Raw genomic sequence first — 17,481 nt, forward strand, 5'->3', positions numbered from 1 at the left:
TAATGGACAAATTTGACTTGACTTGACTTAGTACCAAGTACCCATCAAGCAGTTAGGAGAGTGTCATTTAGTGATGCAGGGATGTGGGCTAAAAGGAGAGACCCCATTGCTGTTACTGTCTCATATTCCTCTCAGTTATGACCTTTCAGTAACCTCCCAGTGACCTCTATGTTACATGGAACTTGCCAGTTCAGCAAAACCAATAGCCAATTAGCCCCAGGAAGTCTCCTGTCTCCACCTCTCCTGTGCTTGGACTACAGGTATGTACTGCTACAAGTAGAATTTTACATGGGTGCCAGGGATTGAACTCATGTGTAGTAAGGGCTTTATTGGCTGAGCCATCTCCCTGGCTCTTCAACATGTTTATTTTTAATGTATGTTTTGCTATATTGATAAGAACATATAAACATGTACGTTTATAATAATCACATTTGTTCAACTCGTTCATCCCATGGATTCACACTCGTTTGGGTGTAGGTCAGATACAGTTTGGGGATGTAGCTCAGAAGCAGAGCTCTTGCTCAGGAAGCTTCAGGATTGGTCCCTCACAATGCAAAAAGTTAGAACTAATGAACAACTTGCCCAGTTGAGTGCTTCTCACTAAAACACCTGAAAAGTATTCATTAAGTACCTATAGTGTATGTTATAACTGTGAGGAATATAAAGAAGACTTATTATAGAAATAGCAAATATCAGTATGTTTAATATGCTTCATATATTATATAAAGAACATGTTATCATGCCAAATAGGTGGAACAACAATATGAACTAACCAGTACCCCCAGAGCTCGTGTCTCTAGCTGCATATGTGGCAGAAGATGGCCTAGTCAGCCATCATTGGGAAAAGAGGCCCCTTGGTCTTGCAAACTTTATATGCCCCAGTACCGGGGAATGCCAGGACCAAGAAGTGGGAGTGGGTGGGAAGGGGAGCAGGGTGGGGGGAGGGTATAGGGGACTTTCGAGATAGCATTTGAAATGTAAATGAAGAAAATGTCTAATAAAAAATTGAAAAAAAAAGAGAAAACTTTTGAAAACAACATTTTACTTTAAAAAATTTTTAATTATGTGAACTTGTGTGTGGAGGGTTATGGACACATGAGTGTGGGTGTTCATGAAGGTCAGAGGTATCAGATTAAGCTGGCGCTGGGATTACAGGCAATTGTGAGCCACCCAATGTAGGTGCTGAGAGCTGAGGTCAGGTCCTCTACACAACAGTTCAAGCTCTTTACCAGCAAGCCTTCCTTCTGGCCCCAAATAGAAGCTTTTTGAGATGATAATTATCCCTTTTAGATATTCCTGGAATGAACTAGAATTTCATGCAAAGTGGATTAATAATAATTCTCATTGTTCTAATTTCATACATTTTAAGTGGCCTTTTTGTGATAGACATCTAGTTCCCCTCCCCACTTTACTTAGTAAAACAATAATTATGGAGTGTCTGTTATGAGTGAAAACTTAAAATTTAACACGACTTAGGTATGCATGCTTTTTAAAAGGAATTATTTAACTCTACAACTACAAGGTGGTCTTTTCTTATTCAGAGAGCATATTGCACATTCGAAGGATGCAGTCCATGAAACTCTGCACTTGAAGACAGGGGCAGAAGACGACACTTCCATGAGCAGAAGACACATACTCATCTTTACCTTCACATGGACACATAGCCTTTCATAATGCTTTCTCCTGCGGCAGTGGCTCTCAATCTCCCTTAATACAGTCCCTCATGTTGTGGTGACCCCTAGTCATAAAATTATTTCATTGCTATTCTGTAACAGTAATTTTGCTACTGTTATAAATTGGTAATTTAAATATCTGACATGCAGGATGTCTGATATGCAACACAAAGGGGTCATAACCCATAGTTTGAGACCCTCTGGCCTAGGGGATGAAAATAACTATAAAAATGGGCTGTCTACAAGATTTATATTCTGGAATTGCTGGCTTTTGTAGGAGGAAAGAGAGGGAGAGTGAATGAATGAGTCTTCACACACTGATCACATTAGAAATAGAACACAGGCTGTATACTCGGAAGCCTGGTTTCCTTGCCTTTTCAAGCAGAGCCTAATAGATGCTGGGACCCTGAGCTCTTACCATGAACATTGAGGTTAAAGTATTTCTTGGCACTCCCAGCAGTGTTCTCCGCGACACACACATACCTTCCAGTATCTGTTATTTGCGCATTTAGAATCTAAAGGAAAATGAAGACATAGCAACTGAAATTGTTAATAAAGGAACTTGTAATATTTTACCTTTTAGAACAAACAAGACACAGTAAGTGCCAGATGAGCATAAAGGCACGAGGCTGCTGTACACTCCAGCAATGGGGCTGCTTTCCCTTCCATAGGTCAAGCACACACACATTTATGCACAAAACTTATGATCAGAAGAGGTGAAATTTTTTTCACACATATCTGTTATATTTTGATTGCAAATATTCCAAATTATTTCCCTGCTTTCCTGTCTGTGAATCTGCAAAGTGATTTGGAATTTCTTCCTAAGAAGTGGCTTTGTGAATGGCTCTTGCCAGAAGAATGAGCCGGGTAATGGTGCTGCCATCTCACTTGAGTTCATCACAAGTGTACACTGTTGCTCACTTTATTTGCAATTCTGCCACTACTGAAGCAGGACTTGCCTGCTGCAGGGTGAAGGCTAAAAATGACTCCGATTGCATTCTAAGATTCCAGATGAATAATCCCAGCAGGCTCAACCCACAGCTCTGCTGGCACTTGAGTAAGCCCAGCTGAGATCTCAAATATCATCTTTAGAAACAGTGGACTTACAAGCTAAGTAAATTCTTATTGTACTACATTATTAGGTTTTGAAGGGGTTTGTTTTATGTAGCAGTACTTAGCTATTATAGTACAGAATGCTTATTATAAAGATCCACATATGCATCTACAGCTCTACATATAAAAACATTTAGGCATTTTGGTGCAGGCTGTATGGTCATCAAGTAGGTATATTCAAATGTTGATAATGCGTTTAAAAAATTCAAGTTTATAAGCAGTGATCTTGACTTTTTAAAAAAAGAACTCTGTCTGGACCCACATTTACTCTTGGATTTATGAGCCAAGGGAATATTTTTAATAGTTTGCTGGTAATTTAATTACACTCTATCCTAGCAAAAGATCTGATATATGTCTATACATCCCAACTTTCTTTAAGGACATTTGAATGGAAACAAATGGACATATCAATTGACAAATAGCAGTACAGTATATTTACATGGGTCAAATGATGACTTCTTACTGCCTGTACCAACACAGAATGGACTTAATTTTTATGAAACTTTTACCACTTAGAATGTTATCATCACATATATGCAATGCATAGTTTTTTTTAAATCAAAGATTATGGTGTTAAACTTAGGTGTGTTTGTATGTATAGATATTCTGGAAGAATTTACACAAAAATGTCACTGTGGTCATTTCTAATTGTAGGAACAGAGTAGAGAATAATATTGTATGGTTGATAGTTAATGATCTGAATAAATATGTTCATAAACTAATATTTTCATCAATCTAGAAGACAATTATCATGATGTCCAAGACGCTGCTTTAAAATTAGATTTTTTCCCCTTTTACCTGAAGAATTCTGCCATCGGATAGGAACTTATGATGTTCATCTTCTAACAAGGTCTGTCCATCTTTTTGCCAGTAATTCTTTGGTGCTGGGCTACCACTGGATGAACATTCCATCTGTGCACTCTTGTTCACTAGCACGGTGACCTCTTCTGGCAGATCACTGTTTGCTCCCTTGATAACTGGTGGCACTAAGGAACAGTTGTGACAGAGAGATTCTGATGGGCAACAATGGCTTTAGTAAGGCATGTTACACCATGTTGTCATCAGGACAACCCAGATGGATTACAGCTCTTAGAGTGTATCCGTGATGTTAACTGTTAGTCTCTGTAAGGGAATAACCTGGGCTATTCTAAGCTCCCAGCCTCAGCATCAGTGGAACAGGCAACGCATCACTGGAAGCTTGGTTAGACATCATATTCATGAACCTGACATACACTTCCTCCATAACCATCTCTGAGAAGGACCAAGGAATGGATGGTTGAAAAAGCTCTGCAGATGTTACTCAAGCACATTGAAGCCTGACAGGTTTTGTGCTATATTCCCCTACACATTTAAAACAGTGCTCTATAATTTATACTCACTGCACTTTTGAAAAGTCACACATTATCTGTAGAGCAAAATCTGGAATGGTATAGTAAATTGGAAGATTGTGTTGGCAAGACTTGTAAAAAAGATATTTACTTTCAAAGTAAATGATCATTGTCAAGCTTGATTAATTTTTGTTGCACTGTTAAAACACACAAGGTTTTCAACAACCAGTGTATGTTTACTGTGGACTCAGCCTTATGGTATTTGCTTCTCTAACAATTAAGCTGAAATTCTTTATAGAAAATAATACTACAAAGTATGCAGCGAAAATTCAGTGTTAGTTTGCAGGCATTCACTTTTTTATTTACACCATTTTACTGACAGCCTCTGTCTTCTATGCTGTATCCTCGGTGCGGAGGACAGGACCTGTCACACAGAGCAATCAATAGATATTTGTCAAATAAATGCAATATGAAGTTGGACGTCTGTCTACCTTTGTTTTTTGCATAGAAAACTCTAGACTTTCCACCTTTCCATCTTTACAATCAGTCCATTAGCCTCTCTCCAGGTTACTTTCTTCATGCCCAGCCCACACATCACAGTGTGTCATTTAAGTAACACATACTTGGAGCTCTGTGGCTTCCCAGCATCCACAGTGTGTACTTATGACATCTGCTTCAGCTTCCAGACAGGACACACTGTGCTTTTTAAACACTCCTGTCTCCAGGATTCTGATGGTAATGATGGAAAGCAATGATGGAGTCCAATGGTTGCTACTGTAACCATCAGATCTCTGCAGCAGACTGCTGCTGACTTCTGTTTGCCACAGGCTGGCATTCCAAGCCTTCCTTATTTATTTTATGCTTATACTAAAAAGGATTGCTAAATATATTTGATATACATTTCATTGTGTCCCTTTTCTTTCTACTCCAAGAGCTCCTCTTCTCCCTCAAAGGCTTGGTAGCTTTAGTTGCTTGCTCCATTACTTTGATTTACACCCTTGGCCCTTACACTACCAATTCCCCCACCCTGCCTTCTCCATTCATTCTTCACACTGTAACGGGATACTTTGTATCTTGTCTGTGGGTAAGCTCAAATCCCTAACATTTGTTCTTGTCAGCCAGCTCCATTCTACCTCCCCCCCACCCCCCCAGACAAGGTTTCTCTGTGTAGCCCTGGCTGTCCTGGAACTCACTCTGTAGACCAGGCTGGCCTTGAACTCAGTAATTTTCCTGCCAAGTAATTTCCTCAGTAATTTTGCCTCCCAAGTGCTGGGATTAAAGGTGTGCACCACCACTGCTCGGCATCCATTCTACCTCTTGTCTCTACTTTATTTCATTACGTCTAAACAATGCTCAAAAATGATCCTTGTTCTGTGGTTTCGAAGTGAATCATACAACCTACACCCACAGACTTAAAGTCTCAAAGCCAAACGCTTTTTATTTTCTGAAACCCATTTTCATGCTCAGCACTGAAAACACATTAGTTGGCAATTTTTCTATTAACTGGAATACAGGCATAATCATTTACTGGGTTCCCTCATTCCTTGACTGTCTCTTATTCTATTTTCTTTCTTTTATCTACCAGTGGTTCCCTATGGTTTTCTTTGGAAATCTTGTCTTTTAATATCACTTGTCTGGGGGCAGCTGTTGGATGTACAGTGTGGGTTTAGTCCTTTGTCCTTTGGGATGGTTCCTTGATTCTAAGTGCCCAGTCAGCATTTTACATGACCATTCTGGGATCATGTTAGATTTATCATAGCAGAACCACCATTGCCATCTTTCCCTTCAATCTTGCTTTTCCAGGAACTCTACTTTTATTGACCTTGTTATAATTTTCTTAATCACCTGGCACCATTGGTTTTACATATTTATATATAACTGAGGCATAGCTAGGAAGGGGGATTCTCATCAGACTGGAATGTAGGCAAGACTATGGGGACATGTTCTTGATGTGGGAACACTCAGCTTACTGTGAGAGGTGGCATCCCTATGCAGACGGTCCTGGGTTGTGTAAAAAAGCAAGGTTGACCAAGCCATAAGGAACAATCCAGTAAACTGAAATCTTGAAAGGAAGGCTCCTGATTCAGTTCCTGTCTCCTGGTTCCTGCCTTGAGCTTCTGCCTTAGCTTCAGTTAATAGCCTGTGCATTGGGATAGGTAAGTGGAATAAACCCTTTCCTCCTTAGGTGGTTTTTGGCCATTTTTTTTTTTTAAAATCACAATAGAAAGCAAACCAGAATAGACTGGTTCCTATATATCCTCATGGCCATTCCCTAGCTTAGCCTCCTCCAATACATAAACTCCTGTTTCTAATAACTATTTGTTTTAAGGGTCATAATACGTCTTCCACTTGATGTCCAAGTATCAGATGGGAATGATTCTGCTTCAAGAGCAGGCATAAGAATGTGGTCTCTTCACTAGAATGCTTTATCACTAGAATGTGTCTGTGGTAGACTCAAAGATGCATAGGGGATTCATATGAAGAACAGTCAATTCTAGGACTTCACTTACAAATATTAGACAAGAAAACTTTCATTCAATATGAAACCGGGAACAAGTGAATCTAGAGCTGCTAAAGTCAACCCTGCTGCCCAAGGAAACCACCTGCCTGACAGACACGTTAACAATAATAATGAAAAAAAGTCAAGAGAAATAGAAGGATAAAATCTGGATAGCTTTCACCTCTTTTGAGCCAAGGAAGTCAGAAATGACTGGTTGCGGATTATTCTACTCTACGACTTTACCAAATTCGTGAATCAATAATCTACATTCTCTCTCCCTTCCTCCCTCTCTCTTCCTCCTTCCCTACCTCTAGCCTTCCTTTCTTCCTCCCTCCAATCTTGTTATTTGAGACCTTAGAAATCCTGATTAATGCAGTCTCAGTTTGCACACAAGGCAGTAGTATTTAGAAGTATCATTATCTATTACCTTTATAGCTTCTAAAGTGTTTGGGTGACATCCTGTAAACATTAGTCATTGGAAAGTATTTCAGATTGAAAAATGCTTAATCAACAAAAGAGAGCAAACTTACAGAGCACATGGACGTCATACTGAAGGGAGTCTTCTCCAGCTTCATTCACAGCCACACATGTGTATCTCCCGGCATCTTCTACCTTAGCCCGGGGAATCTGCAGCACCCGTCCGCCTGGAAATATATATCCTCGTATGTTAGGGTGAACACAGATCATAAACAGAGCTCTAGATCTAATGACAAACATTTATTTATGTTTTTGTCGATTTTCCCACTTTCTTTAATCATTCTAGTTTTATCATGGACAATATCCATCTTCAGAGCCAATATTACATTGCTAACAAGTGACCTGATACTGTACTATAAGTCAGAATTTTTGAGAAAGAAATCGCTGGTGTCAGTCTTTCTAGAGGGGAGAAGGCTGCTCTAAGCCCCTATGCTCCAGGTAGAATGTTACTGTATGGTGAAGCTTTGCTCTTGCTGGTTTTGAACTTTTGTCATTGATATTTTCAATGTGTCCTATAAAACCTCATTTAAACACACATAACCAGGGCTCTAAAGACTAAAGTGTACTTTAGATTTTAGGTGGTATTCAAGAGTTCATGTGCAATACCAGAAAAAAGAAGCTCTTATGTACTTGTAAACATTTCAATGTTGATAATAAAATTTAAAGAAAGGACATTACAGTCACATTAAAATTTGCACCTATGTTCACCAATTATTTTTGTTGCATATCATTTTATTTGTCTCCTGCTATTGTATGGATAGGATATTTTTGTAAGCTATTTCAGTAAGTTGAAGGCATGGTGGCTTCTCAAAACCATATACTCACAGATCTAAATGTCATAGAAATAAATATAATCCCTCCTAAAACTATAGTATAACAACCAAAACAAGGAAATTTTGAGTTAATGAAAAAATTACTTAATTCCACATCCTCTTTTAGATTATTGTCACAGTAAACTTTTTATAGCCCACTTTTTCCCTAGGCCTTGATCAATTGATGTCATATAGTACATAGAGCCATCATGTCTATTTCTCTCATTTTTATTTTTTACTTTATAAAGATATTATTTATGTTGACTTGAGTTAACTTTGCATATATGATGCACTGCATTGGCTCTAAAGGTACAATTTATGAGTTTTAACAAACCCTGATGTTTGAATACTTGTGATAATTACACTGAAGCCTTGAAAATATTATTCTACAAACTTTAACCATCTTTTCCATCAAAAACCATGTAATAATTAAAATATTTAAAACTAAGTCTTTATAATTGCTCATGAAATGTAATCAAATTAATTGATAGATCAAATAATAACTATTTGCAAACATACAGTTGAATTTAAATTAATGATGCATAGAAACCAAACTGACTAAGGGCATCAATACAGAAAAAGAACTCACATAAGTTGATTAAACAATGGAATGGATTTAGAAAGTGAGCTAAAAGGTTCTTTGTCAAATTCTCAAGGTATGCTCATCCACATATGGAAGACGTGTCATTCGGCAACCCAGACTTGAGTTAAATTACAGGGAACTGGCCTAAGGAGAAGAAACACACTTGGCAGAGAGTTGTGCTTTTATGTGGCAGGGTTTACCTGGCAAAATCAATACTCGGTCACTGGAGGTCAGAGGGCGGCCATCTTTGTACCATGTAAGAGTTGGTGGAGGAGCAGCGTTTGTCTCACAGTGCAGAGAAATGGGATTGTTGATGATCACGTCTTTGGCTTCACCGCTCCTGCCGGTATCTAACATGTTTCCTATTTCCCAGAGTTTCTGAAAACTTGGAGGAACTGCGGAGGGAAAGCATGGCCTCAGTTCCGCGTGCTGTCAGAACTGACCCATACAAGATTTCAACTGAGTCTCAACAAACAATTTGTGGATTTGGTAAGCAGCAGGCAAAGAGCAGCCATCAGTCAGAGGCAGGTAGAGGAAAAAAAGTCTACGGTGCTGAGTCTGCATTCGTCTTTGCTGTTTGTGTAAAAAGGCTCTGCTGACTGACCAGCATTGGGGCCCACATTGGAGGAAAGATGTGGTGAGAAATGTGATTGCTGCAGGAAAAGCTACTTTAGAGGCACACACAAAAGAATGTCTGGGTTCATTTGATAATAGTATCAATGATTTGTCCTATGAAGGACATTCAATAAGATGAACAATCAGGACTAAACTATTAAAAATAGGATATTCTCACTCTTTCCTGACAGTGGATGTGAGCTTTATCAGCAGTAAACTAGCAACACATTAAAGACATTTCAAAAGTGTGTGACCTGCCTGAAGTTTCAAGGTTTAGACACATAGGAAAAATCAAAGATTGATGATAATTTTGTGTACCCAGATGTTAAGTAAAGTGTTATCTATGAATAATAATGAAAACATGGAGACAACATGGACTCTAGGAGTTTGGTTAAATTAATATATTTGAGTATGGTGTTGATGAAATAGGCAATGTCTTAAAAGTCATGTTGAGGGCTGGGATAAGGCTCAGAGAGAGAGAATTTCTTTAGCATGCATAAGGTGCCTAGCACTGGCGAGTGGTAACACCCAGAAAAACAGTGCCAACCATAGTAGGCATTAGTTCTTAAAGACTTCAGGAATAGCTTAGATGCCTTGTCTCAGGTACTATTCCTAGCTATCCCAAGGGGCATTAATTTTAAAGGAAAATAATGAACACTAAATATTTTGAGTACGCATCCAAGAAACAAAGTTTATAGGTATACCCATTCAGATCAGTCTTCTCTGAATCCATTATTAATGCCTTTATTGTCTTCTATACAATAATGTTAGTGCAATGTTGATGTAAGAGAAGTTGTTATTGCCTATTGTAATTGAAGTTGTCACTTAAAGTACCAGGAGGAAATGCATAAAAGAAGAACGATAAGGGTTAGAGATGGCTCACAGGTTAAGAGCACTGTTCTTGTAGAGGACCAAGGTTCAGTTCCCAGAACCTACATGGTGGCTCACAACAATCCATAATGAGATCTGATGCCCTCTTCTGGAGTGTCTGAAAACAGCTACAGTGTACTTATATATAGTAAATAATTAAATCTTTAAAAAAAGTTCTAAAAATGTATGAGTGGATTATTCTCTCCTATAATTTCCTTGGAATACCTAAGATACAATTCACAGACCAAATGAAGCTCAAGAAGAAGGAAGCCCAAAGTGTGGATAATTCAGTCCTTCTTAGAAGGGGGAACAAAATACCCATGGTAGAAGATACAGAGACAAAGTGTGGAGTAGAGACTGAAGGAAAGGCCTTCCAGAGACTGCCCCACCTGGGGATCCATCCCATATACAATCACCAAACCCAGACACTATTGTGGATGCCAAGTGCTTGCTGACAGGAGCCTGATATAGCTGTCTCCTGAGAGGCTCTGCCAGTGCCTGATAAATATAGAGATGGATACTTGCAGCCAACCATTGGACTGAGCATAGCGTCCCCAATGGAGGATCTAGAGAAAGAACTGAAGGAGCTGAAGGGGTTTGCAGCCCCATAGGAGGAGCAACAATATGAACTAGCCAGTACCTCCAGAGCTCCCAGGGACTAAACCACCAACCAAAGAGTACACATGGAGGGACCCATGGCTACCGCTGCACATGTAGCAGAGGAAGGACTTGTTAGACATCAATTGGAGGAGAGGTCCTTGGTCTTGTGAAGGTTTGATGTCCCATTGTAGGGGAATGCCAGGGCCAGGAAGCAGGAGTGGGTGGGTTGGTCAGCCCGGGAAGGGGGAGGGGATAAGGATTTTTGGGAGGGGAAACCAGGAAAGGGGCTAACATTTGAAATGCAAATAAAGAAAATATCTAATAAAAATAAATAAACAAATAAAAGAGAAATTCAAATCCAAAAATAGAAAATATCTTGTTAAAAAATAAATAAATTATTGTCTAGCCATAATTAAAGCCCACAAGCCACTAAAATAGAGCGCAGCATCTAGTAACTTCTCAATCCTAAACCAACTCAGAAAACAAATTCATAATGACCTTATATTATTATGAGAAGAAAATGATTCTAAAATAAACCAAGTCAAATCTCTTTTCCATTACATTCACAGAGTATGAAAACTCCGTATTCACAGAGTTCTGAATAAACATAAGAGTACCTTGTATATTCACATCAAAATCCAACTCATCTTCGCCTGCAAGGTTAGATGCCACACAGGTGTATCGTCCAGTGTCTGAGATTTGAGCTTCCTTTATTTGAAGAGTATGTCCACTTGCAGCGATGGTAACATGATCATCTGATTTAAGGGGCTGTGATTCAATTATAACAATGTCAGCATTGAACACGTTAATAAAGCTAAGACACCCTGCAAATGATCAATACTATGATTCTTTAATTAATGGAGGTAGATTAAAAATAATCAAGATAGCAGTAATTATTTTAATTCGATCAAATTGTTTTCTGAGTAATTTTTATCTCTTGAAAATTATAGCTGATACAGTTCACATCAGCCAGGTAATTGTGGGAGATTCATTTATATATTCTTTATAGAAAAAATGTTCTTAGCATCAAATCCATTTATCTATGAGAGCAAAAGTGTCTCCAGATAATCTTATCAGGTATTTAAAAAGTTTGTCTTAAAAAAACAAAACAAAACAAAACAAAAACAAAAAACAAAAAGTGTGCCTTGTTGATAGTTTTGTAGAAACTGTAATAAAGAAAACTTTATTAAAAGTTGAGAACGTTATCACAATATGATTTTATCTGAAATTATTATTATTCATTAAGAAACATCCTTACTTCATATATAAAACTGCTTTAAGCTCGGGATATGTTATGATATCTTGAAGTAGGCATTATAGGTCTTCCTGCATTTAAAGATTCTATTCCTGACTCACTGGCATTCCTTCTAATAATTTGTCCTTCATAACTCTTAGTGGGTTCAGTGCCTACTGTCAATCAAAGACATGTTCTCTCAGCTTCTTGATTTCCTCTTTTACCTCCACCAGCATCTATTTATTTCATCTTATTAGACAGCTTTAGCCTTAAGGAGTTGGTTCCTGCTACAGACTACCTGCACAATTTCTGAGGACATTTACAGTCAACCACTCAAAAATGTTTTCTATGTGTAAGGTGTTTAATTTTATCTTAACGTTCCTTGAATCTAATCAAATCTTTGTGGTCTCTGCTTGATAAGAAAGACAGTTAAGGTCATCCATGACATGTATGTAGCTACATATACCACTCCATCCTGCCTTAGCTTTCTGTTGGTGGTATTTGACACAGGGTACCTTGTCTTCATTTTGAAGTAGCTTTCCCAGTTTTGTCTTTTGAGACACTGCAGCCCTTGTTCCTCTACTCCCAAAAGCAGAAACACACTATGTGTGTCTTCTCTCTCCCTCCCTCCCTCCCTCCCTCCCTCCCACCCTCCCTCCTTCTCTCCTCTCCCCTCTCTCTCCGTAGTGTGTGTGTGTGTGTATGTGTGTGTGCGTGTGTGTGTGTATTTGTATGTGTGTGTGTACAGGAGTTCCGGAGTGTGTAGAGGCTAGAAGAGGCCAAAAGATGATGCTATGATGGTTCTGGAGTTATAGGCAAATGTGAGCTGAGCTATATGTGTGCTCTCTCACTAACTTTTCTACCCCACCTGCCTTTTTTGGGGGTGTTTTGTTTGTTTGTTTGCTTGTTCTGTTTTTTGTTTTGGCTCTAAAAATTTAAGTGGGCAGAGATTTTTGGCCTGTTTCTTTCTCATGTATATTTGTTGTACATAAAATAGTGCTTTGTGAACAGGTGAGATTGAAATAATTTGGGATTCAACAAATCATTATTAATAACATTAATATTATATCACAAATGAGCGTACCATAGTTTAAATTTTCTGTATCAAAATAAATATTTCAGGGCATGGATGAATGAAATGTATGGAATGTATTAAGAGTTACTATACATGATATTGTCAATAGCTTTTGGTGGTTTTTCTAAAAAGAAATTTATTAAATTTTGGCATTTTAAAAAAGAAATAACTTAAAAATGATATAGAAAAGGTATTTGTTGATAATATTGCTTCCTGTTTGTTATTTTAGGAAACCAATCCCAGGCCTTCAAAAAATTAGAAGTGACAGTCAGCATAATTTTACCTATTTTAGAGACTGAATTTCATAATTATTAATGAATTTTGAAAGCAGTCTAGTTTCTATTTAAATTCTTCTATTTCTCTGTTTTTTACACTTGTGGATCTCCCTATTTGTGGTAACATAAAGGATGAAAAGTCTTTATAGAAAATTAAAACCAAATTAATGATATAATTTCAAAGGACAGGAATGCATGTGTTTGCAAGCAAGGATCTATGGAGTTGATAATACATCAAACTGTGTGCCTGTGCTCTGCAAAGCCAACAGGAGTAGAGCATGGTGGGAGTTCTGCCTCTTCCTTTTGTAGTGGCTTCCAGATGATACGTGCTTATTCTATATGAAAAGATACCACCCCCTGCTGATATCACAGAGTCCATCTGGGATCTAGAAGAAAACCACGAAGCCACATCTTCCTTGCCTCTAAAGTTGTACTATGACCTAAACTGGTACAACTGGAGGTTAACTGACCATTTGGTTGATTGTGTGTAAGCCTGGGTAAAGAGAGCTTGTCTGGTTCCCATCTGTGTTTAGTAGTGTTAACAGCAACTCCATCCTCTCTTTGCCCCGCACACCCGCACATGTGTCCTTCACACTTGTGAGGGAGACTGGGAATTGCGTGAGGAAAAGGATGTGTGGTCTAAAGTTATATGGTAAACAGAAGGATCACATATTTTAATACAAGAGATGATTTTTTTGAAAACACTTTTAATTCAAATATAATTTTATCACTTCTCCCTTTCCCGTTCTCCCCTCCAACCCTTCCCATGTCATGTCTGTTCCTTCACTCTCCAACTGATTTTTTTTATTAAGTATTTCTCACTGCCCCAGGGGAATTATAGTGTGCCTTTGCCTCTTTTAATTTTCTCATATTTTAGGATATCAAAAATGTTACCTTTTGTGAAAGAGTTAATGGCATTTAAGGAAAGTTCTGCATAAATGTAGTCCTCATTTTAGGAGCATGAATAGCTTTCTTCTCTATTAAATTTAGTTATCTGAGTGGAATACTACTCCTCTAATTCTCCATTGGGATGGTAGCCAGATTTTCACAGTCAAGTGCTAATGTGCACAAAACCAATCTTGCTTACCTCCCAGTGGTGGAACAATACCAAAGTTACTAAACATGTTTTTCTTTTTCATTTTATTAAATTTTAAAGCAGTTTCATATTTGAGGAGCGTGGAGTGACTGCTTTTAATATCACAGTGGGTGGAATAAATCTGTGTTTCTTTTTAAATTGGTTTTTTCATCTTTAAGAAATAAACAACAAACAAAATATAGTAGTGACTGGCCTGTCCGTCCTTGTACCAGCGGAGGGAGGCAGAAGGAATTGCATAAGCTTCACACTCCAATGTCAGGCTGCTATTCACTCTGATCTTCACTTCCTTAGGGGAAAGACCTGGCCCCAAAAGGTCCCCTTTCTTGATTATGGGTGGAACTGCACAAGATGAACACGGAAGAGTTAAGCACTGGTTCTTCTAAATACACAGTCTACCATAGAGATCACAGGAAGCAGCAGTTAATAAGGTGCCAAGGAGATGAGGAACTTCCATGAATGACCTGTTAGCATCCCAGGAAACAGGAGTCTTCAGACACATAATATGAATAAAAATATCCATATCTCGTCATCATTATAAAACTGCTGGAGAGACCAATGCCCTTCACATTTTTATCTGTTCCAGACCCACATAGTCTGTGACCCATAAAATACATTGTATTGACTATAAGGTACCAAGTCAAAATAAAAATGACAATCAGAAATATATTCTTTGTTTATAAAGTAACATCAATGACATAGGAAGAAAGGCCTTACAATGCAGCCCCCAATAAGGACAGTATGAGTTTTGCCTTTTACTTATAGGTTGATTACATTGTCATAATTCGACACTACCATTGATCTCATCTTGAGCTCTGGGTTAGGTGCCTGCATGCAAACAACTCTCCAACAGGTAGATAATGAATAGATTCAGTGGTCTCTTCACAAACGGTTTTTGGCATATATATATATNNATATATATATATATATATATATGCATATATATATATATATATATATGTGCGATGGTGTGTGTGAGTGTGCATGTGCATGTGTAGGAACATGTGCACATGTATGCATTTGCAGTCAGGTGTTTCCTTCAATTATCTCCTACCCTATAGATTGAGGTATGGTCTCTTGCTGAGCTTACTGTCATGATTAGCATAGCTAGCCAGCTTTTTCTGGGCATTTCCTGTCTGCCATTCAGGCACTGGACCTGCATGTAGGCCTCCATGACCATTGACATTCACATGGGCTCTGGGCTTCTTAACTCATATCAAACATATTACTAGCCCTGCTCTTCCTGTTTTGAAGCAACTGAGGCCAGGGGCATGCTACTTAATGTAACTTCCATCCTTGATGAGACAAGCTAGATAAGTAAGAGTCTTCGGTGATCAATAAAAAAACAATTAGGAAAAATAATGAAAAATGGGATGGAAAAGCTAGATGCCTTCAGGAAGAGGTGAGACAACGTGTTCGTTCGGAACTTACTGTAGACCTTCACTTCATAGTGCTTTATCTTCTCCCCGGCCTCATTAGTGGCCACACATGAGTACCGTCCAGCATTGTCTTCCTGCGCGTTTAGGATCTGTAGAGTACGGCCTCCTAAAACATCAAGGAACAGTGAAGAAGAGTCTTTGACATCACAGTGGACATGGGGGAACACACAGAGTACTAGGACTTTAGTTCTTATCGTAAATATTGCTTCTTATGAATACAACTTAGTAGTAGATATTTGATGCAAAATAAGCCACAATATTTGTTTTGTGTCTTTCAAAAAGTAATGTTTAGGTATTTTAAAATTTAATACACACACACACACACACACACACACACACACATACACACACACATATGCATCATAGGTAGTAAGATAGAAATAGACTGTCACAGAACAAAAACCCAGGCACCTTTATGAAAAGTAACCAGTGCTTTTCTACAGCAGTAGATGACACAAATCCACCTGGGTTGAGGTCAGTTACTCACCTGGAAGAATGCGAATGTTTCGGTTGGATTCTAAAGGTGTGCCATCCTTGAACCAGGTGATGGTAGCAGGGGGGTAGGAATAGGCTTCACAGACTAAGGAAGTGGGGCTGTTAAGGATGACAATGACGTCTTCAGGGCTGCCATCGCTGTCTACACCAGCAATTGTAGGAGATACTGAAAGGTTACAAGTTTTATTAAAGAAACAGACTTAGGAAACCTTTGCGGCCTGGGTTCCTGACGACCATTGTGCTTATCTAGGTAATCCCAGTTTCTGAGTTACAAAACAATTAATTGTCATTATTCTATACAAAATCAATGAGAAACACCATAAGCTAAAGGAGGAGGGTAATGCACACAAAAGAGATAATGACATAACTGTGGTAATGTAACAGAAACATACGTATGTATCTTTCTGTATTAAACTATATTGGATTTGCCTATAGAAATCTTTTGTCTTGTACATGATGTACTATTTATATATGTTGCTACTTGATGCTATTCACTTGATGACCTATACATCAACTGGTATTCTGGCTGACCTTTTATTTCCATATATGCAAAAATACATGAAGCCCATTTAGACTACAACCTCTGTTTGAGGTGCCTGTTCTGTGTGGGAATATAAATTTTTGTATGTGTGAGAGTATTTATGTGCACCCCAAACTATATCTGAGTAGGTATGAAAATAATTGAACAATCTCAAGTTATTTGAATATTCACATACAGTGAATACTGTTGTCAAATTTAGTGTAGATTTTTAAATATTGATAATCAAATGTAATGAATTTAGGTAGGGAACATGTTAAACCTGAAAAACTTAGAATCGATTTCAGTGATATGCTTGAGACAGAAACATAACTTTGATGCTGTGAGACCAACACTGATGGATCAATACATTCAAATGTTTAATCACAGTCAGGCCACAATGATAGAAAGAAGCTCAAACTCCAATAAAATCAGGGAGGCTCCAGGGGAAAGGCACAGGGTCTCAGGCTGAGACATCCCATCTACCTGCACAACTTCCCCCTTCACCATGGCATAGTTAAATGTCTGTCTGTATCATTGTTATTCCTTGCACAAAACACTATGCCCAGAACATAGTTTACTCCATAGCAATGAAAGAACAAAGTAAAAATAGCCTACAGTGCTGATATCCTCCACACAATAGAGAGAGAGAGAGAGAGAGAGAGAGACAGAGACAGAGAGAGAGAAAGAGATACATAGACCGAAACACAGACACAGAGAGACAGAGACAGAGACACACAGAGAGACACAGAGAGAAACATTGATCATTCACAATGTGAACT

At 38.3% G+C, this 17,481-nt stretch overlaps 1 protein-coding gene across 1 annotated transcript in view; it reads right to left on the bottom strand.

The window, feature by feature from the left end:
• The window catches only part of Hmcn1 (hemicentin 1), a 418,463-nt gene that overhangs the window by 96,377 nt on the left and 304,605 nt on the right, over positions 1–17,481 (bottom strand). The window contains exons 50-57 of the mRNA XM_021197369.1: positions 16,175–16,348; positions 15,680–15,793; positions 14,445–14,590; positions 11,189–11,339; positions 8,687–8,881; positions 7,145–7,258; positions 3,585–3,772; positions 2,092–2,188 (exon numbers count right to left, since the gene is read on the bottom strand). Of these exons, the coding sequence (XP_021053028.1) occupies positions 2,092–2,188; positions 3,585–3,772; positions 7,145–7,258; positions 8,687–8,881; positions 11,189–11,339; positions 14,445–14,590; positions 15,680–15,793; positions 16,175–16,348 (1,179 nt within the window). The remainder of the gene's footprint in view (positions 1–2,091; positions 2,189–3,584; positions 3,773–7,144; positions 7,259–8,686; positions 8,882–11,188; positions 11,340–14,444; positions 14,591–15,679; positions 15,794–16,174; positions 16,349–17,481) is intronic.

The sequence above is a fragment of the Mus pahari genome, chromosome 5 (assembly GCF_900095145.1).
Source record: "Mus pahari chromosome 5, PAHARI_EIJ_v1.1, whole genome shotgun sequence".
NCBI lineage: Eukaryota > Metazoa > Chordata > Mammalia > Rodentia > Muridae > Mus > Mus pahari.